General features: G+C 42.9%; 1 protein-coding gene across 3 annotated transcripts in view; it reads right to left on the reverse strand.

Moving 5' to 3' along the window:
- Window positions 1–14,704: 14,704 nt before the first annotated feature.
- PANK1 (pantothenate kinase 1) overlaps window positions 14,705–23,041 on the reverse strand; it is a 38,094-nt gene continuing 29,757 nt past the window's right edge. For all 3 annotated transcript variants that reach the window (XM_069980352.1, XM_069980351.1, XM_069980353.1), the window contains 3 exons: window positions 20,553–20,676; window positions 18,549–18,674; window positions 14,705–17,154 (listed from right to left, as the gene is read on the reverse strand). In XM_069980352.1, the coding sequence (XP_069836453.1) occupies window positions 17,095–17,154; window positions 18,549–18,674; window positions 20,553–20,676 (310 nt within the window). In that variant the 3' untranslated portion in view covers window positions 14,705–17,094. The remainder of the gene's footprint in view (window positions 17,155–18,548; window positions 18,675–20,552; window positions 20,677–23,041) is intronic.

Raw genomic sequence — 23,041 nt, forward strand, 5'->3', positions numbered from 1 at the left:
TTAAATGTAAGCAGTGTTGTGATTGACAGGGCGGGAAGCCTACGGCTTCCCGCCCTGTCAATCACTCTTGTGACCGCAAGCAGAGATTTGCTTGCGATCACAAGAGTTACGCAAGCTCCGTTGCGAAGTCCCGGCAGCGTCATCACTGACCTCAGTGTGCGCCGCGGCGGCTAGGACTTCCGGTTCATGCAGCGCATACCGGAAGTCCCAGCCACCGCGGCGCACACTGAGGTCAGTGATGGCGCCGGCGGGACTTCACATCGGAGCTGCTGTCAGAGAAGAGGACACCGGCGACCGACGGGGGAGCGTGTGGTTAGGTGAGTTGTCTTGCGGTTTTTTTTTATTTTTTATCAGAGGGGGTAAGATAAGGGGGGGGGGGGGCTGTATACAGGGGGAGGACAACATAGGGGGGCTGTATACAGGGGGGAGGACAACAGAAGGGGGGCTGTATACAGGGGAGGACAACATAGGGGGGCTGTATACAGGGGGGAGGACAACAGAAGGGGGGCTGTATACAGGGGAGGACAACATAAGGGGGCTGTATACAGGGGGAGAACAACATAAGGGGGGCTGTATACAGGGGGGAGGACAACATAAGGGGCTGTATACAGGGGGAGGACAACATAAGGGGCTGTATACAGGGGGAGGACAACATAAGGGGCTGTATACAGGGGGAGGACAACATAAGGGGCTATATACAGGGGCAGGACAACATAAGGGGGGCTGTATACAGGGGGAGAACAACATAAGGGGGGCTATATACAGGGGAGGACAACATAAGGGGGGCTGTATACAGGGAAGGACAACATAAGGGGGGCTGTATACAGGGGGAGGACAACACAAGGGGGGCTGTATACAGGGAAGGACAACATAAGGGGGGTATATACAGGGAAGGACAACATAAGGGGCTGTATACAGGGGGAGGACAACATAAGGGGCTATAAACAGGGGGAGGACAACATAAGGGGCTGTATTCAGGGGGAGGACAACATAAGGGGCTGTATACAGGGGAAGGAAAACTTAAGGGGGCTATATGGGGCAAGGACAACATAAGGGGGCTATACGGGGGAATAGACAACATAAGGGGCTATATGGGGGGTAGGGATGGACAACATAAGGGGGCTATCTATATGGGGGGATGGATAACACAAGCGGGCCAGTTATAAGGGGGATAACACAGGGAGCCATCTATAAGGGACACTGGATGGGGGCAATTTATAAGGAGGACAACACTGAGGAGGCATCTATAAAGGGCACTACACAGAGGGGGACAACAATGGGGGGCATCTATAAGGTTAACTATACTGGGTGCGGTGTGTATACAATAGGCTATAGGGGGCATCTACTTTAGTGGACTACACAGAGGGGTCATCTATAAGGGGACTACACAGAGGGGGCCATATACTATAGGGCAGGAATAGGGAACCTTGGATCTCCAGCTGTTGCAGTTGTTGCAGGCATGAAGGGAGTTGTAGTTTTGCAACAGCTGGAGAGCCAAGGTTCCCTACCCCTGATAATAGGGAATGCACAGAGGTTGTCATCTACTATAAAGGGATTACACAGAGGGGGATCTCTACTATAGTAGAGGCACACAGGGACACAGGGCCATCTATATGGAGGACTGAACAAGGGGCCATCTACAAGGTGTGTGCACAATATATATATATGTATATATGTATATATATATATATATATATATATATATATATATATATATATATATGAACACACACACACACACAATAGTCAGGGCTAACCACTGAGAGAAGGTGTAAAGGGGCCAGTACAGATGTGCAGTTTGTAGAGAGATGAGGATGGTGACAGAGTAAGGAGCCTAATATATTTCTCTGGCAGATTCTGTGGATTCGTGGCTCGGAGAAGTTCTCATAACGGCCCAGGGCAGATGGAGAAGTAGATGAAAAGGGAAGAACTCCGATCAGAGAAGACGTCCCCTGTGAGTCACTAAATCTATGTGCACTGTAACGTATATAGTGTAGAGCTGGGGCTACCTCTGTATGACTGTATGAGGGGATATTGATCTTTTGTTCAGAGGATTTTATTCAGTAGCAGCTGTGGTGTTAGTCAGTATGTGGGGGTGTTAGTCAGTAAATGGCGGTGTTAGTCAGTATGTGGGGGTATTATTTGTTACTTGTAATCTGGTGCGGTGTTCATTGGTCTTAGTATACCAGATTTGGTCAGTAACAATATGGTGGTGATGGTTGTAGTGTGGCGGTAATATTTCCCCCTTGTGTACTGGTAATTTTGGTCTCAGTATACAGGATTTGGTCAGTAACAGTATAGCGGTAATATGTATGGTGATACTATTTCCCTCCTGTATACTGGTTTATTGGTAATATCGGTCTTGATATACAGGATTTGGTCAGTTACTGTATAGCGGTAATATGTGTGGGGATATTTGCTCTTTATATACTGGTGTTATTGGTAGCATACAGTGTTATCATGCAAAGAAAATTGTCTTATAGCGCGATTACACCGGCCAATAATCGGTAACAAGTGCTCCTAGGAAGCCTATTCAGCCGATGATCGGCCCATGTAAAAGTGCCAGAGATTGGCTGACATGCAAGCAAATGCCCCATAGTCGGCTGATTTGATCTTTTGTGCGGCTAAGATCATTGCTGTCGGCTGCACATCTCTATATATTCCTGCCCTGCTGATTAGCAATCATTTGCAGCCCTACACTGCCCCATATCACGCCGTGTTAATGTACCTTTATTAATGTTACCATAGATAAGTGTGGTGGCAGAAGGGTGGGCCCCAAGAATGATTTCCCCTGGTGGGCCAAGGCACTCCAGTCCGACACTGGGTGTCACCAATACACACCTAGCAAATCTAGGGTTGTGTACACACAATGCAGCTTCATAGCTTCAATGCAACAAGAAAAAGCAGTGCCAGTGTAAGAAAGACACCAGGTGCAATCAATACACAACCAGCAACTAGTGCAAGAAATCAGCAACCAGGTGCACAAACAGCTCAGTGACCATACAACTAACAGCTCTTATCTAAGGCAGCATTCACATATAGCAGATCCATAGCTTTTACTGTATTATTACATAGCAGGACCCATACCACATGATCACATAGCGGAACTGTCTCACAGAGCTCGCATAGGCAAAAAAAAAAAAAATAATAAATTATAAACTTTTATAAATCTCAAGAAATTTATAGCCATTAGCCTGCACACAGGCCTCCTGCAATACAGGTCAGGCTTCCAGGCAGAGAGCCTGCACAGGCACCATACAATTCCTCACAAAAAAGGCAGTATGACTGACTTATGCTGCGTTTACACAGACAGATTTATCTGACAGATTTCTGAAGCCAAAACCAGGAACAGACTATAAACAGAGAACAGGTCATAAAGGAAAGACTGATTTCTCCTCTTTTCTGATCCATTCCTGGCTTTGGCTTCAAGAATCTGTCAGATAAATCTGTTCGTGTAAATGCACCATTACCTCTCTGAAGAGTGAGGACAGACACCAGGTGAGCAGCGCCATGGTTAGCAGCCACGTGCAGCCATAATACTTACTGACCAGAGCATAGAAGCTGAGCAAGCACTGAGATGGCGGCAGCTTCCATAAGAAAAATAAAATCTTTGCTCTGTACACAACAGAGCAGGATAGAAAACAAAATACATATACAAAATAACTCTCCCTCTCCACACGACCATGTGGAAAAAAAGAATTATTGGAAGGAGAGCAGAGAAACACACATAGGCCTGCTCCCTGCTCTCCTCCTACCACCTGTCCCACAGAAGGACAGAAAAAAACACAAGGAGGCTGGGTCAGCATAGGGCCTTATAGGCGGGGCAATTAACTCTTTATTGCTTGTTACCATCTGTCCTATCATTGCAGGAAGATAGAATCTTCCCCATTATGTGCTGCTGCTTAGGACGTAAGGGAAATATATATATATATATATATATATATATATATATATATATATATATACACACTCTCCGGCCACTTTATTAGGTACACCATGCTAGTAACGGGTTGGACCCCCTTTTGCCTTCAGAACTGCCTCAATTCTTCGCGGCATAGATACAACAAGGTGCTGGAAGCATTCCTCAGAGATTTTGGTCCATATTGACATGATGGCATCACACAGTTGCCGCAGATTTGTCGGCTGCACATCCATGATGCGAATCTCCCGTTCCACCACATCCCAAAGATGCTCTATTGGATTGGGATCTGGCGACTGTGGAGGCCTTTGGAGTACAGTGAACTCATTGTCATGTTCAAGAAACCAGTCTGAGATGATTCTAGCTTTATGACATGGCGCATTATCCTGCTGAAAGTAGCCATCAGATGTTGGGTACATTGTGGTCATAAAGGGATTGACATGGTCAGCAACAATACTCAGGTAGGCTGTGGCGTTGCAATGATGCTCAATTGGTACCAAGGGGCCCAAAGAGTGCCAAGAAAATATTCCTCACACCATGACACCACCACCACCAACCTGAACCGTTGATACAAGGCAGGATGGATCCATGCTTTCATGTTGTTGACGCCAAATTCTGACCCTACCATCCGAATGTCGCAGCAGAAATCGAGACTCATCAGACCAGGCAACGTTTTTCCAATCTTCTACTGTCCAATTTCGAAGAGCTTGTGCAAATTGTAGCCTCAGTTTCCTGTTCTTAGCTGAAAGGAGTGGCACCCGGTGTGGTCTTCTGCTGCTGTAGCCCATCTGCCTCAAAGTTCGACGTACTGTGCGTTCAGAGATGCTCTTCTGCCTACCTTGGTTGTAACGGTTGGCTATTTGAGTCACTGTTGCCTTTCTATCAGCTCGAACCAGTCTGCCCATTCTCCTCTGACCTCTGGTATCAACAAGGCATTTCCGCCCACAGAACTGCCGCTCACTGGATGTTTTTTCTTTTTCGGACCATTCTCTGTAAACCCTAGAGATGGTTGTGCGTGAAAATCCCAGTAGATCAGCAGTTTCTGAAATACTCAGACCAGCCCTTCTGGCACCAACAACCATGCCACGTTCAAAGGCACTCAAATCACCTTTCTTCCCCATACTGATGCTCGGTTTGAACTGCAGGAGATGGCCTTGACCATGTCTACATGCCTAAATGCACTGAGTTGCCGCCATGTGATTGGCTGATTAGAAATTAGGTGGTAACGTGCAGTTGGACAGGTGTACCTAATAAAGTGGCCGGTGAGTGTATATATATGTATGTATCAATGGATCAGAACATTAATAATAAGTGCTGCTCATGTCTGCAAGAATACTCACTACACCTCAGTTCGGTATGGTTTTCTTAATACCTTCCTTATTTTTTACATTTATGGGCAACATAGCAAACACAGACCCCAGGTGGGTGCTCAGCTGTACAGCCTACTTACTCCAGCACCATCTTAATGTTCTGATTCTGCACATAAAATTGATAAATCTACGTGAAGGGCTGCTGAATGAGTTGGTGCTATATAAATAAAGGAATTATTCTATCTATCCAGCTATGCATAGGTAAATGTTATGCAAGTGTTGAACTGACTACAGACTTTCTATAAACCCATCCCCTGTTTCAGAGACTAAGTGGAACAGCGATTTGCTACGTGTTCCTGTCTCTTCATTTTAGCAGTCAGCAGGGGTCTCAGCACCCAGACCCCCACCAATCAAAATTTACGACATGTCACTATAGATAACATTATGAGTATAAAGCATTGGACATCTGTGTTATTCATAATCTGAGGCATGAGTCTGTGTACCCATTCCTAATAACTGGTGCTGTTTACTATGGCTTAAGATTTAATGAGAAAGCCCCCTGGGAAAGTCTTCTACAATGTTGGTGTTTATCCAGACAAGGTGAACCACAGGTTGTCCTTCCTTGCTTATGATTATTAGGAACATTACCCCTTCTCCTAGTTCCATTTCCTATTGTATTGGCTCCTCAGTGTGTAATGAAGTGTATCCGTGACCCTTGAACTGTCACCTGCCCTCTGTTAAAGTTCTTCAGAAATACTGTGTGAACTGCAGATTCCTCTAGGTAATGACGTCCATGTGATTTGGGAACGTCTATGGGATTATTTTTAACAAATTTAACATAAGAAATCTTTAATTTGGGATGGAAAGGATATATATATAGTTTCGGTGAAGAAAATAATTAGTAACAAATTGATTTACTAGCAAAGCATTTTTAAAGGAAAATGTTCTACAATGATAGCCCATCTCCTAATTTTTTTATTTTTTATTTTTGGTCAAGACCAAGACCAGGAAGAGGCTGGACACCATTGGAGAGGCAGCAGTGGGGGATAAGACCAGTAGAGTACACTATTTTTTTAAATTTCTTTTTTGACCAATTTGGTCACATTTAGGCTATGTTCACACTACGTAAAAGTACGGCTGTTGATGCCATCAGCAACAACGATCGTACTTTGTACGGTGTGGAACACTGCCTTATGTGCTATGGGATCCCGGCCGGAGCGTATCCACCTAGACATGTCAGTTTTCTGCAATTCAGTGAATTCACCTGTCAGTTCACACAATGAAGCGAGCGGCTCCGGCCACTTGCTTCATTGTGTGAGGTTCTGAGGCCATCAGAACACTGCGGCCGGAAAAAATCGGGATGATCTTTGCAGAGACCGGCCGTTACGTGACCCGGCCGGGTCACGGAATGGCCGGTCCAATACGTAATGTGAATATAGCCTAAGGGTAGCTTCACACGTACCAGATCCACAGCGGATTTCAGGCTGCGAGTTTGCAGTGAAATCTGCTGTGGATCCTGGTAGTGTCAAGTTTGGGTGATGGGGAGCGACGGGAGTCGGGACCCTCACACACAGCCGCTACGACGTGCAGTCAATGTATGCTCCGGGCCGGGGGGCTGCGGGGGGGTTAAAAGGGGCCGGGTCACATACTGGCAGAGGAATGAAAATTCCGCTGCGGGTATGTGACCCATTCAACTTCACACTACCAGGATCCGCAGCAAATCTGTTAAATCCGCTGCGGATCCAGTACGTGTGAAGCTACCCTAAAATAAATCTCCAAACAGCCCTGTCAATACATACCTGTCACAACCATAGCCTGTGTACAGGTCCTAATAATTTAGAATGCTACTAAAAGAATAAATAAAATGAGCTTAGGTTTCAAGATCAATATATGATTTCTGAAGATGTCTTGAAATTATATGGGATATCTTTTAATTCTTGGAAATCCCACAGCACTGTGTTCCTTGTCACACAATTGCTGCTGTGTTTTTGTATGTTATATGGTCGTATGCCTTAAATATTAACTTTAAAAAAAAAACAAGAAACAGATGGTCAGTACTAGGAAAACAGGTACAAGTCTCCAAGGTTTAGGAGATTAGTGACCATTAGCAACCACAATGTAAATGAATTTGGCCCAAAGCAAAACATACTCAGATTCTCTAGATAATTGATCGTCCCTAAAGAAAAGAAAAAGCTGAGTAATCTACAATCAAACAAATGTAAAGTGACCAAACAAAAACACAGTGATAGGTTATTTGCATCCTTTTTGTTTCTAATATTATCTAAGCAGCAGGTAGTGAGGGATTTGGCTGCTCCATAGGGAAGATCAAGTAGACTATTAATGTATTCCTTTGAGATGCTGTGGAAGCACAATAGTTAAAATCAAACAATGGCACTACAAAAAGTCAATGGGGGAGATTTCTCAAACATGGTGTAAAGTGAAACTGGCTCTGTTGCCCCTAGCAACCAATCAGATTCCACCTTTCTTTTTCCAAAGAGTCTGTGAGGAATGAAAAGTAGAATCTAGTTGGTTGCTAGGGGCAACTGAGCCAGTTTCACTTTACACCATGTTTGAGAAATCTCCCTCAGTGTTTTTTAAGGACCATGATCTGCTAGCTTAATCCATAATCCGTAAAAAACAATCCATACATCCGTTTTTACATCCGTGTCCCTTTTTTCACTAATGCGCATCACATCACTCCGTGTGTTTTTACATTCAGGCATAGCAGAGCTGAATGTCAGATGTAGCAGAGCAGGATGTGTCACCCCCTAATCCCCCAGCTGTAGTAGCTCTAAATGTGTCACCCACACTGGATCGCTGGTACCCTCAGCCACAACCACACACCCTGAGAATTTTCATTTTTTGGCTACTTAAATTAGAGTTACGCTTTAAGGCTGGGTTCACACTACGTATATTTCAGTCAGTATTGTGGTCCTCATATTGCAACCAAAACCAGGAGTGGATTAAAAAGACAAAGAATCTGTTCACACAATGTTGAAAATGAGTGGATGGCCGCCATTTAATGGCAAATATTTGCTGTTATTTTAAAACAACGGCTGTTATATTGAAATAATGGCAGTTATTTACTGTTATATGGCGGCCATCCACTCAATTTCAACATTGTGTGGACAGAGCCTTTCTGTGTTTTTAATCCACTCCTGGTTTTGGTTGCTATGAGGACCACAATACTGACTGAAATATACGTAGTGTGAACCCAGCCTAACTATGTGGCCATAAATAACAAAACCATAAAATTTATACATCTAAACAAACATCCACCCAACTCTCAGCTTGAGTAACTTGGTCCACTGAAAAGCAATAGTATCACATTTCCTACTTCTTTGATACTTTAAGCAGAATGCTGGAGCCGGTGGGAATGTCTGGAATTTATAAACAAACAGGATTTCCGCCAAAAATGAAGACCAATCAGGAAGCCAAAATTTCAGATTCATGGCAGCAGGGCATCTTCTCCTGCTGTCCACAGCACAGTTAACCCTTGCAAAGCCAACAATTGTTTAAAAATGTATGAGATTTTAGAAATATCGCCATATACTTTAGCAACCTGCTCAGCTGATTTTCAAAAGAGAAGAGATTCCAAATCCTAAATACATGTTGCTAAATTGTACATGTTGGCAATGTGGACATATTCTGTATAGTTGCCTGTGCTCTAACTTCCTGCTCTTCAACAGCTGTAAAATAACTTTCCCGGATGCTACAGCCAATGCCAGAGAGAGAGCACTGGGTATGGTTATGTACAACTGTAGAAGAGCAGCAATGCAAAGCATAGTTCACCATGCACACAGGTTAATAAAATATATTGCATTACTGTTTAAAATTGCTTAGGTTAAAAAAAAAAAAATCAGCCTACACCATCTACAGCAAGGGATGTTTGTTACATACTGTATGTTGGCACCAACTCAAATTTGCAGACATTCAGCCCCCTAGTTAGTTAGGGAGTTTATCTCCCTCTGTCACCTCATCGCCTACCAGGCTGTCAGACAGACACTACGTAAGAAGTGCTGTGAATTACGTAAACCACCATAAAATCAAATCTTCAATCTGCCTTGCAGAACTGATAAATACTGTAAAAAAATGAAAATGTTTGGACGTTGACAGTTTATTTGGAGAAAATGCTTCATCATGGGGAAACATAAGAAATTGGTCAAGGAAGTTGTCCTTAAAATATGGTGACGTAAAAGATTATTGTGCAAAATTTGTAAAACTTAAAAATAAATAAAATATATATATATATTGTATCTCCATAGTATTATTAGTCTGTAGAATAAAGTTCGGTCAGTTATATCACAAAGTGCTTTTCTCGTTTTCACAGCTTTCAATGGTATTTAATTTGTTTTTTGGTTCATCACATCTCTCCAAAAATAGGATTAAAAGGTTGTAGCTGGTGATGCCTCAGTCATGCCATCTACCTGGCACTGTTTTCCACCTTCAACCGATTACGAATATGGTGTGTGGATTGTTAAAACATGCTAAAACATACTTTCTTTGCTTAGGATATTCTGGCTTACCATTGTTATACTGGCTGAATATATAATTTACCCCTTAAGGTCCGGGCCAATTGTCACTTTTGGGTTTTTGTTTTTTCTCTTTGCCTTCTAAGACCCCAAACTCTTTCATTTTTCCACCTACAGGGCCATGTGAAGGCTTGTTTTTTTTCAGGAACAGATGCACTTTGTAATGACATCTTTCAATCTGCCATAAAATGAATGACGGAACCCCCAAAATATCATTTATGGGGTGAATTTGGGTCCAAAAATGCGATTCCGCAAATTTTGGGGGGATTCCATGTTCACGTTATGCACTGGCATTTTTTCTTTATTCTATAGGTCGGTCTGAACACAGCGATATGCATGCTTACTAGGTTTTCTAATGTTTTACTATTTTTATTAGCAGCAAAACTTTTTGCAAATAGGTATATTTAAAATGGCCCTATTGTAAATCCTATAGCGCTTTTATTTTTTCACCTACAGGGTCGTTTGGGGTGTCATTTTTAGCACCATGATCTCTAGATTTTATTAGTAAAATCTTTTAAGAATAAACCTATTGTCTTACTACATCCGGCTACCTTTGGATAATTTTGGCAGCGCTGGTAATATATACCCCTGCGTTTTTATTTTTATCTCTTACCTATACTTGTCCTCACGGGCCCCTCCACCTGGGAGTAACCCGTTTTTGGGTATCATCAGCTTCAGCAGCCATTATCCTAGCCACCACATACCTCGGACCTTTCACAGGACCCCCAGTACCCCCACGGACAGTGAGGGGTGATACGCACAAAGCCCAAGGGGCAACAAGGTGAGCAACCTTCTACCTCTCAATCATCCTATATATTTGTCAGTATTACACGAGGCGCCGGGCCTTTTTTCCTTTTCTTTTATTTCTAGATTAAACATATTGATCGCTTTTTACTAATTTTTTTATATACATAAAATGTAAGTAAGTAAAAAAAAAAAAAGCAATCTGCATTTTTTTACTGTTTTTTGTTCACGCCGTCCACCGTGCAGGAACAATAGTTTTATTTCAATAGATTAGACGATTACGCTACCGTATATTATATGTTAATTAACTTTATTATGCTCCTGTCACTAACACTTAAACGCCGTGGCGTTTAAGGGGTTAATGGCGGACGCGCGATCGCGGCATCCCACCATTGAGGGTGAGGACCTGGCTGCAGATAGCAGCCAGTCCTCACCGGCTACACCCACAGTCGTTAAAGGAGAAGTCCGGCCAAAATAATTTTTTTATATGTTATTACCTATGGAAAGTTATACAATTTTCTAATGTACATTAATTATGGGAAATGCTCATACACTAAATTAAGGGAAATAGCAGTATATCAGGAAGTGTATATATAGAAGTCAATGAGTACCATTGATTTCTATATATAGTGCGCCCCTGCTGGACACTCCATAGGAATTACAGTGTATGTAATGTTATGCACTGTACTTTTGTGACTTCATGAATACATTTATGGAATACTTTGGGGAGCAAGTGTCCTTGCTCCCCAAAGTATCCCATAAATGTATTCAATGAATACATTTGCTGGGCACCGAGCAGGGAGGGAGAGAGGTGCCATCTACCTCCCCCCTCCCTGCTCGGTGCTGGGAACATATACAAAGTACTACTCCCCCATTATCTGCAGATAATGGGGGAGTAGTACCTTTTGCTATCCCTATCACCGCCCGCGCTGCCGCCACCGCTCACACAGGCTGCTTTTCATGCCCCCCGCCGCTCCCCCTCCTCCTAGCATCAAACTTACTATCGCACCGCTGATTTCCCGCCGCCCGTGCCGCTCCTCGCTCGCCCGTCCCGTTCCTCACACTATCTGGCCGCCGCTCTCTGCTCTTGCATGCCGGCCGCGTCAGCCCGCCCCCACCCCGGCCGGGAGCACGGCGCTTCCTGGTGTCCCCGGCCGGGGTGAGGGCGTGCTGACGCAGCTGGCATGCAAGAGCAGAGAGCGGCGGGCAGATAGTGTGAGGAACGGGGTGTGCGAACGGGCGGGCGGGCAGACGGGCGAGCGAGGAGCTGCGCGGGCGGTGGGGAATCAGCGGCGCGATAGTAAGTTTAATGCAGGGAGGAGGAGGCGGGAAGCGGCAGGGGCATGAAAAGCAGCCCGTGTGAGCGGCAGCGGTGGCGGCGCGGGCGGTGATCGGGATAGCAAAAGGTACTACTCCCCCATTATCTGCAGATACTGGGGGAGTAGTAGCTTTTGCTATCCCTATAGCAAAAGGTATATGTACTTTGTATATGTTCCCAGCACCGAGCAGGGAGGGGGGAGGTAGATGGCACCTGTCTCCCTCCCTGCTCGGTGCCCAGCAAATGTATTCATTGAATACATTTATGGGATACTTTGGGGAGCAAGGACACTTGCTCCCCAAAGTATTCCATAAATGTATTCATGAAGTCACAAAAGTACAGTGCATAACATTACATACACTGTAATTCCTATGGAGTGTCCAGCAGGGGTACCCATTGACTTCTATATATAGAGCGCCCCCCTGCTATATATAGAGCGCCCCCATAGGAATTACACCTTTCGTCGTGACGTCACTGCTTCAGAGATAATTCTAACACTTCCTGATACACTAAATTAAGGTAAATAGCAGTATATGAGCATTTCCCATAATTAATGTACATTAGAAAATTGTATAACTTTCCATAATTAATAACATAAAAAAAATAATTTTGGCCGGACTTCTCCTTTAAGGGGTTAAATACACACACAGACTACTGAAAAGTAGGCTGCACGAACATGTTTTTAGTTCGAATGTTGGCTCCCTCTAGTGGTAGCCCCACTAAAAAAATTCCCCTGTATGAGTAGTATAAGGGCCGCATTAGATGGCCTGATGAGCCTGATTAGAGAGCCTATAACATGACTCGATTAGCATGTGTCAAACATAATTAACTTTGTCCATACAGCCCTTGCTTTATATAGAAAATAAAAAAATATGCATGCTTATCTGTCCACATTTCCTGGCTTGTTCATGTGATTCCCTGCTGACCAGGGATGGTCCGAACCGAGTTCGTACGAACCCGAACCCTCGGTAATGATTCCCGCTGTCTGCCCGCTCCGTGGAGCGGGCGGATCCAGCCGGAGCACCGCCTGGAAAACTGGGATACAGCCACAGCCATAGGCTGTATCCCAGTTTTCCAGGCGTTACTCCCGCTGTATCCGCCCGCTCCACGAAGCGGGGCAGACAGCAGGAATCTGCTGCCGAGCGTTCAGGTTCATACGAACCTGAACCTCGGCAGGTTTGGACCATCCCTACTGCTGACTGCAGCCGCCTCTGACACTTTCAAACCTGTTTCTGAAGAGACAGGCCGCTCGGCCAATCACTGGCTGAGACAGGCCACTACAGAGAAGGGTTCAGAGGTGTTGGCTGATTTGATAGATAATCACTCCGTGTCATAGGGCCCTAGGTCTTATACCAGGGAAAACTACAACATGTAAAAAAGATATATTTTTTTTGCCAAAGTATTTTAGGAAAACATTACAGAAATAACAAAACTAAGTATAGATGTATATTACTGCTTACTGTGTTAGGGTGGGTTCATACTGAGGAATTCTCGCGGATATTGTCATATTGACATGTCACTTCTTTCGGTGGATAGCAGAATACGCCGGCCCATAGAATGGTGTCTATGGAGCCGGCGGAAAGGCGCGCAGCCGTGTGTGCGGACAGCTGACGGAATTCCGCGCTGTTTATCCGCAAGAATTCCGTAGTGTGAACCCACCCTCATATGTAACTTAAATACTTCCGACACAGCAGGTCTGTGGATTTCATACCAAAAATGTGTCAAACAATTCATGTGAATGGGGCTTTCAAAATCCTCTACTACATGGAGAATTAAAAATCTACATTGAGTTCTAGGGAATGGGGTGAATCTGTGAATGCTCTGTACCCTGCAAAGAGTGAAATCCATGTAGATTTTGTAGCAGTTCTGCTGTAGTCTGTTTATGCTCTTTTTCTATTGCTTCAGAATAAAAAAGCAAACCACTTTAAAATGTTGCAAGTTTTTATTTCACGCAAACAGTTGGCAAGTATTTATTACACCAAGGTGAAAATGACAACAAATGAAATATACAAATTTATACAATGTTTCACAGACTTCAAAACCGTTTGACAAAAAAAAAAAAAAAACATTCAAAGAAATGATAAATGTATTCCCAACACAAAGAGATGAATGCACTTAACCCTACGGAATCTTCAACTTTGTTGTAGGCCACAGAAAAGGAAAAGATTTCCAACAAAATATAGCTATGATAAAACAGTCAGTTCTCTAAGAAAAATCTGCTTAATTTTTAAAAATTTTGGCAAATGATTTCTTGCGATTTAAAGACATGAGCGATACTCATTAAGACATAACAATTAAAGGATTTGTGTACTGAAAATAAACATCTTAATCTAAAAAAGTCTGTCTATAAAAAAACTGAACCTGACATTGGACATTAACAAGTTTTAAAAGAGTTCATTTTATATGCATTTCTCAATCAATCTTTCATGCAAGAGCCCGAGAGAGTTTAGTGGTACATTAAGCCTCAGGCAGTTAGCAAAGCTGTGTGCACAAAGGCCAAAAGTCCCTGTAAAACATTGAACCCTATTCATGGCAATTAGAACACAGGCTGAGACGTCACGTCTCGGGCCCGCATCAGACACCAGGAAGCGGCCGGGAACTGGGGACTGGAGCGCCGCGATGCGGTACCCGCCGCTGGAACCGGGGAGGTGAGTGGACGTCTTTTCCCTCAGCCACCTCCTCCCCGGTCCCAGCGAAAAAGTGCCCGCCCGCTGGAGTACCCCTTTAAGTCTATGGATATCATCCTATGCAGTGAGAAAAGGGACATAGGAACTCAGCTAAGCTCTTCTCCCAGCTTGTTCTACGAATTGGTGGAGACCCGACTATATCTCTATGACATGTCAAAATTTTTATTAGTGACAATTTAAGCAGTACATGCAGGGTTCTGTACCCCTGAACATAGTAGTGGCTGAGCAGTGTATTGCAGCCATGTCTCATTCAAGTGAAGGCCCATCTAAGTAAAGACGCTTTGAACACCTAAATAAGTCACTGTTCCAATATTAATGACCTATCACTTGCATCTATGATAAAAGTTTCCATTTTAAACATTATACCGGTTGCTTTTTTTAAACGTGATCTACTCAGTGCATTGCCTTATTAACATGAATACACACAGTGATCTAGATTGTGACCCACAACTGAAGAAATGGTTACTAGAATATAAAACTTTGGGATGGTCAGCATATCAAGAATCCAGTAAATATTAAAGACTTGTATTGACCATCCTTCTAACCGATCACTAGATAAAATGCAGTACACAAGTATTGCACTGTATTACATTAATGTAAAGGGCAGGGTCTAATAGGAGCACAAAGATGTAGCATCTAAGTGATTAAATGGCCATACGGCTCATAATGCCCAATTTGACATATATTTTATACAAAAGGTATACTCATGTCCAAAAACAATTAAAAAATGTAAAACAATAGAAAAAAAAAAAAAAGAGTCAATGAAAAAATATAAACACATGAAACAAATTAGAACACATGAAGGAACTTTGCAAAATCTGTCAAGAAATTTTAAAACATGTTTTTCTGTATATGACAAAGCAGATACCGATCACTGGAAGCACTAAAATCTCTAAAAGGGTACTCTGACATTAGAAAAACATGTCTGCTTTCTTCCAGAAACAGTACCACTCTTGTCCACAGTTTGTGAATGGAACCAAGTTATAATACCACACTCCATCAGAGGACAAGGGCAGTGCTGTTTGTGGAAGAAAGCAGCCATATTTTTAAAATGCCAGAGAACCCATTTAGGTAAATTTCAAAAAAATGTGGCAGCTAATAAAAAGTCAAATGTGAAACATCACACTTTGAGACCAAAGGACTAAGGGCTCCTGCATAAAGTGCTGTCTTACTATTTAGCTCGAAAACTTCATTAATCTGACAACATTCTGATAATTTGGCATAGAAATCTGGAATCTTACAAAACTAAAACCTAAAAGCTGAGTAAAAATAATGGAGGGTCCCTAACAAGGATAAAGTGGTAGCAGCAGAATATATGTGCAGTTATGGAGGTTTCTGTCTTCTTAGAGAACAGGTGTCAAACCAGCGGCCCTCCAGCTGTTGCAAAACTACAACACCATCATGCAAGGTCACAGCTAAAGCTTTGGCAGCCCAGGCATGACCGGAATAGTAGTCCTGCAACAGCTGGGGGGCCACAAGTCTGAACCCCCTGTCTTAGAGCATGTACCTAAAGTCTGATACTGTCAGTAATGTTTGATTAGTGTTGAAATCTACATATGCCAATGTTAGAGAGAAGCGAATCTTGAGCACGCCCGAGCCTTAGGTTGTATTAATGTTTTTTCGGACTCCCTAGGGCTGCATCCAACTTCTTCAGCCATCGGTTTTAAATGCAAAGAGGTCGGGTCCAGGCTAACCCTAGTGTGCTCAAGGTTTGCTCATCTCTAGTCAATTCATTCATACATTTCCAGGAGGAGCAACAGAGGAACAGCACAGGAGAGTTCTAATAAAAGATGCACCAATATTATTTCATGAAGAATTCAAGTATTAACTAAAACATATCAGGAGACCAAAAAGAACCTCCTAAGCCCAGACTGTATTAACTCCTATGTGCATCGGATTCTCCACACCAAGTACCATTAATGCTGAATTCAAGGAATTATACTGGACAGGAGCTCTGAAAGTGAATATTATAGCAAACTATTATTCCTCACATGTTATTCCATAGTCCTACAGCTTTATCTTCAAACAACCTTGAGAGATGCATAAAAGCATTAATCTAAGATGTCTAGGTTCACAGCAGCAGCCCCTCACACAGGGCAGATTAAAAAGCTATATACAGAAAATAAATAGAAAGAATTACTACATTAAAATTAGTTCCCAATCACTACAGTACATTTGGCCATGTTGCACGTTTCTTTGTTTTTTTACAATAAAATATACACAGATATATGTACAGTCTTCTTAGTGTTACATCAGAGGAGCCCTAACTATTTACAGGCTATAGCATAAAGGTGTGAAATGGCTTAATGTGCCCCCTGGAGGCTTAAAGTGAATGTACCATCAGGCCTGGGCTGAAGCACTGGAGACGGGCCGACCCACCCCCAGTAGGAGGAACCCCCCCGTCCCTCTATAAAACTGCTTCATTAGAATCAATTGAGCCATATCATAATGGGGCGGGGGTTTCCTCCTACTGGGGGTGGGTCATCCCGCCTCCAGTGCTTCAGCACAGACCTGATGGTACATTCACTTTAAAGGGATCTTCTCAGACAATGTCTTTGAGTGGCACTAACATAAGTGTCCTCTCTTAGTGATCATCATTCATCTTGAAAAGCTCCAGCAGGGCACCGACTGCTCCAAAGTAACCCTGTAATAGACAAACATAAAAAATATATTATCCCAAAACCTAGGAGACTGTTAATATTCAATATCTATTTTTTTTGTACATAGGACATACATTAAAATGGGAAAAAATAAAGCTCTGGAGTAATTAACACCACTATTCTATCCATGGGAAAACATGGGCTTCCATGTAGAACTAGTTCTGTTTCTTTACATATACAAGCTTATAGAAGTACATAAAGGAAGTAAGTATATGAGGTATCAATGCACTAGGTAAAAAGTCAGACTAAGGAACAGCAGGGGGCGCTACCCCTAACATAAGCAACTGATTTTTTTTTAATTAATTGCTATGAATTATAAAAATGTACCGGATGTATGTTGGTTTGTTTACTGGGATTTTACACCGTCAGGACCAGAGCTTTATCAGTTCAGTAGTGTAGTGCTGTGGCTGTTTAGGAGCTCACTGCATCATAATGAGTTGTCTGGGCTGTTTTTAACAGCATTTAGTGACATGCTTTACAGCAAGACTCATAAGGCCCTATTACACCAAACGATTATTGGCTGTAGACAAAACCAACAGGATCAGCTCACCCTCTGCTAAAGATGCGTGCTGTTAAACTTTCCCCAGTATAGGAGCATGTAGAGTAGTATCGCGGGTCGTCACCCAAACAGGTTCCAAGGAAAGGAGTAGCTCACAGCTCCAAAAAACTTGTATCTTTATTTTGGATGCATCTTAAAACAACAAACAGGTAAAAAACAGCTGTTGTGTTTTTACCTGTTTGTTGTTTTAAGGTGCATCCAAAATAAAGATACAAGTTTTATGGAGCTGTGAGCTACTACTTTCCTTGGATTATTGGCTGTACTTGGCTGATTACTGGCCGTTCTGGTCGATAATAGTTTGGTGTAATAGCGCGTGTCAAAAGATACAATCAGCCAACATGCACAATGTCAGCTGATCGTGGTCTTTCAACATGTTGAAAAATCACGATAACGATGGCGATGGTCTGCTATTTGTTGCTCCGTGTAATAGGAGCTGTGGCAGCAGATCGCCACTGACTTTAATGGGCCCGCCGGAAGATCTAAGGATTGTTGGTGCAGCCATTTTGCAGCTCCCCGCAGCTTCTCACGCTTGCGGTCTTTGTATACAACAACATAGGCAGCAAGCCAGGAATGAGGAGGAAGCAAGAGCTGACCTGACAGGTCGGCGCTCCCTTACTCCGCAGTATTGTGCTGTGTAATACGGCCCATAGACATAGGCGACAATAAACAGAGTCTGTCCCCTTGAGATAAAAGTGAAAAACATTCCTGAGAGTACTCTGATCTTTGAAGAGGTCATCCCACAGGGAGCTGCTATTGTCTGCTCTATCCTACAGATATGCCATAATAGTTTATGAAAAGAATATTCACCACTCCTCTTACCTCATGTTCCAGAAAGAGGGCTTTTAGTTGTCCTTTCGACCAGTAATCCATTGCATAAGACAGCAGCTTCATTGAAACCATGTTGATTCGCAGAAAGTTCCCCACAAATAATACTCTGTCAATGTTCTGCAAATGAATGAATAAAATATATAAATTTACAAATTTATTGCATGTTCTTAGCATGAGGTCAATGGTGGGGTTAGGCACCCAGGATTCCACATGTTGTCTCACAATAAAGATGGACTTCTTCTCTGACAGCCGCCGTAGTGACCAGCCGGCCATGTAAGTGATGGTAAAGGAAGCGCCAGAAGTAGCAAATCTACTTTGATGTAACCGAACCCTAAACCACCCCCACCGCCCATTACATCAATCTGACCTAACAAGGAATACGAAATGGCACTGCCTTGAATTAACATATGGGAAGTGCAGCGATAGTTTACATAGGTCTATAAATGTACGGCATCTCATGTATATGGATGTAATCTCCAAAATCCACAGTCCAATGTTAACTTTAATAGATAGTATATAACATATTAAGCAACTCATCAGAACCAGGATCTACATACTAAAGGAAGTCTAGTTTATTGGTTTTTAATTTTTATCTAATAACTGATAGAATTGTGTTGTCTTCATTCACAACTACAGTAAAATCTGTCCCAAAAGGTAACTCTAAAAGGTATAGAGTCTTGGTTTGGAATTTGAGACAGTAAAATAAATATGTCTACTGTAAATCTGTCCGGCTATGGGCGTGCTCAGGAATGGCTGTCAATCAATACCAAGCTATGTCTGTGAGCGTGGAAAGGATATCCTGTGTTTGGGCTCTTTTGAGCAGAGAGGGAGCCTGGACCACAGTTTGACAGGAAGGGAGACACCTAGTGGCCATACAGTATGTAGAACATTGATTTAACAGACAAAGAAAAAAAAAAAAAAGAATATTTCAAAACTGCTTGCAATAACAACCTGTTCATTACAAAAAAGTCTCCGTGTACTAGATAATATACATGGCATACTGTACACAGCAAAATGGCTATAAAGGAACAGCGGATGTATAGCTGAAATTCTTCTCTATAGGTTCTGCTGAAGTTCTTAAAGCTTTGATAGCCCTGTACAATGCTGCTTGAACTCCATGCCACAAGGCAACACTGTAAAGAAGCTGAAAGCAATAAGACCATATCATGGAACTTTCCCGTACCATGCACCATACAGGAGAACAGATCCCTGCGCTCATAGAGTTTACAGCCTAACTTCCCCACCAAAATGTATAAACCACACATTCCTAGTCGCCAGTTGACATTCAGTGTAATTCCATCAGGATCAGTACAGCATCACTTTATGAACCAATGCTGTGTGCTAGGCATACCCCCAATGCTGACGGCATAGCCCCAATGCTGATGACACTAGTGGAGCTCCATACTCCAGGGAGTCCAGAAGAGTAGCCAGCTGGTAGAATGGGAGAATGTAGAAGATGATGTCTAGCGCCAATGACAAAATCTTTATACAAATAATATTTTTTTTTTTCATTCTTCTAGCCTCTTCTGGATGCCACCAATTTTCATTTTTACATTTTCACTTTTTCCTTCATTTCGTTATAACTGTAAATTTGCTCACTAGTTTGGTTCCATCTGATGAGGGCCATGCTTGGCCTAAACTCATCCTTACTGAACCTGAATACATACAAAAGGGATGCTCTGTAATCTAGTCTTTTTAGTGAAAGTAAAAGTGGTTTTTCCCTGCTCAGCTCTGTGACTGGCTGAGCAGGAACTAGAATTTCATTGCAATCTGGCAGAATAAGAATACAGCTGGGATTGGAAGATCTGACAGCAGGAGCCACGGGGGCGAGCAACTATAGGATCTGGTAGTGTATTAGGGCCGGAGGAAGCAGGAGGAAAAGTTTTATTTCTGAGAACAACAGTCTGGGAAGTATAAAAAGCAAAGAAGAGAATAGGTATAACACAGCTTTTATTTGCCAAACCAGTTTTTAAATCCTATTTAAGTGATCTTTACCTCATTGAGAGCGCACATGCGAGCAATAGATCCTATGTTGTTTGTGATGGTAACCAGTGTAGCTCTTGCCAGGTCCTCCTTACTTATGGTATCTCTTTTCTCTTTGCTCATCATGTGGCCAAAGCTTTTTGGGACAGCAATGACAAAACGTGTTATTATATATATACAAAAGTCATAGAGGTGAGTATATTTTTTCTAGTATATGTTTGTCCTCACTTGTCTGAGCACATTTAGTATTGAAGAGGACCTGTCACCCGACATTCCAGTGCAAAGCACGCCCGACCTCCGATGGAGCCCTGGATCCGGTCCCAGGGACGGAGATATCGGCGGCGGAAGGTGAGCATGCGCTGTATGCTCATTACATGAGATGAGTCCGATGCCCATAGAGAATGACTGGACCCGTCATGCTCTATGGGTGTCGGACTTATCTCTGGTGCACGCGCGCACACGGCTGCCGACGGCCATATCTCCGTCCCGGGACTGGGTCTAGAAGCGGGACTTCCAGCAAAGGGTAAGTATCCAGGGCTCCAGCTGGGGGGTGGGGCGGACTTTGCGCCGGAATGCCGGGTAAGAGGTTCCCTTTAATTCTTATATATACCCTTACATGAACCTTTTTATTCCGTTCAAAAGTTGAATAAAACTCTGTACAGGAGTTCGGTTCGAAAGGTATCCATTAATCAGTGTCACCTTAGAAAAGAACTATTAAAGGGAAACTATTAGCAGGTTGACGAATCTAACCTGCTGACAGCTCCCTATTGCGCACAGGGTGCCAAGGATGAGGGTCTCTTACCTTCATCCTCTGCGATGTTCCCCTGCAGTTTTTAGCTACCGCCCCCAGAGCCCTGATCCGCCCAGGCCAGCGCACCTCTCTGGGGGCGGTAGCCCCACCCCCAGTGCGCCAAATGGCCTTACTAGACAATGAATTACACTGCAAACTGCACAAGAACAGTGCCCAGGATCAAGGAAGAGACATACTTTTATTCTCAGCACCCCGTGCACAATAGAGAGCTATCAGCAGGCTATATTTGTCTAACCTGCCGATAGTTTGCCTTTATTGTTCTTGTCACTCAAAAAACATTTGAGGCATGGCAAAAGTTTTGATCAGTTGTCGGTCTATGTGTTTAGACCCAAAGGATCATAGAAGCTCATGGCTGACACTTCTGCCTGTGTGACTACAGAAGACAGGCTATATTGTAAGATTATAGCCAGAAAGAAAAGTTAGTGAGCTGGGGAGGAAAGGCACTAGAATGCCTATGTCCTGACTGATCAAACTTTATGACGTTTCTAGGACATATGAAATTTTTGACAGGGATTGTGGGACTTACATACTTTTTCAAATACATTAACTAAGCAAACCTGTCTCTTTCTCCTGATACGCATTGTCTACATTACCAATCGCTACTCTGCTTAAAAAGCAGTGGTCAGATATAATATAAATATATTATATATATATATATATATATATATATATATACATACATACATACATACATACACACACACAGTGGTATCTTGGTTTAAGAGTAACTTGGTTTAAGAGCGTTTTGGTTTAAGAGCTCACAGTTTTTCAAAATTGTGACTTGGTCTGAGAGCTCCCTGCACTGGATGGTAGGGCGAGTGGGGGAGGGGCATGGTCAGCATAGCGGGGTCTACAGCCCTGTACTCTGACCCAGGAAGTGTCCCTCACCTTCCAAATCATAGCAGATCTACTTCAGGCTGGGGCTTACATCAAAGGACAGGACTGTGGAGGTAATCTCTCCATAGCTGTAACCCCTCTCTTCCCGGACAGAAAGTGCTGCATGCATGTATGCACATCTGCCCTGCTCATTCCTTCATACTCCCTGGAGTCTCTGTCAGCCCTTGTGTTTCCTATCCTCTCCATTACTGTAAAGTAACATATAATATCACAGATTCTGCTGTTTCTAATTGTTTGTTTCATCTGTTCTACATGTTATTCAGAAAAATAAATTAGTATTTTTGGGGTGTGGAACCAATTGTCTGCATTTCTATGATTTCTTATGGGAAAATTTGCTTTGGTTTAAGAGTGGATTTGGATTACAAGCACGGTCCCGGAATGAATTGTGCTCGTAATCCAAGGCACAATAATAATAATATTATTAATAATAATAATAATAATATATATATATATATATATATATACACACACACACACACACACACACACACACACACACACAAACAAACATACTCTGTGGCTATATATACACTAGCCGGACCACTGCTTTTAGTGCAGAGTGGTGGTCTGTAACATAGACAGGAACCTGTCACCAATGAGAGGTAAGGAGCGACATGTCAGGAGGAGGGCAAGTTTGCTCAGTGAATGCATTTGTAAAAGTATTTACCTTGATGAACCCTACAAGTGCCTGTTGCAATCATCTGATCTCCGCAGGTCAGGGTCCAGGAACTCCTAAGTCATACTATAGCCTGGGGAAGGATTTTAATGAGGTGCTATGAGGATACGATATGTT

Source organism: Dendropsophus ebraccatus, chromosome 8 (assembly GCF_027789765.1).
Source record: "Dendropsophus ebraccatus isolate aDenEbr1 chromosome 8, aDenEbr1.pat, whole genome shotgun sequence".
In the NCBI taxonomy this organism is placed as follows: Eukaryota; Metazoa; Chordata; class Amphibia; order Anura; family Hylidae; genus Dendropsophus; species Dendropsophus ebraccatus.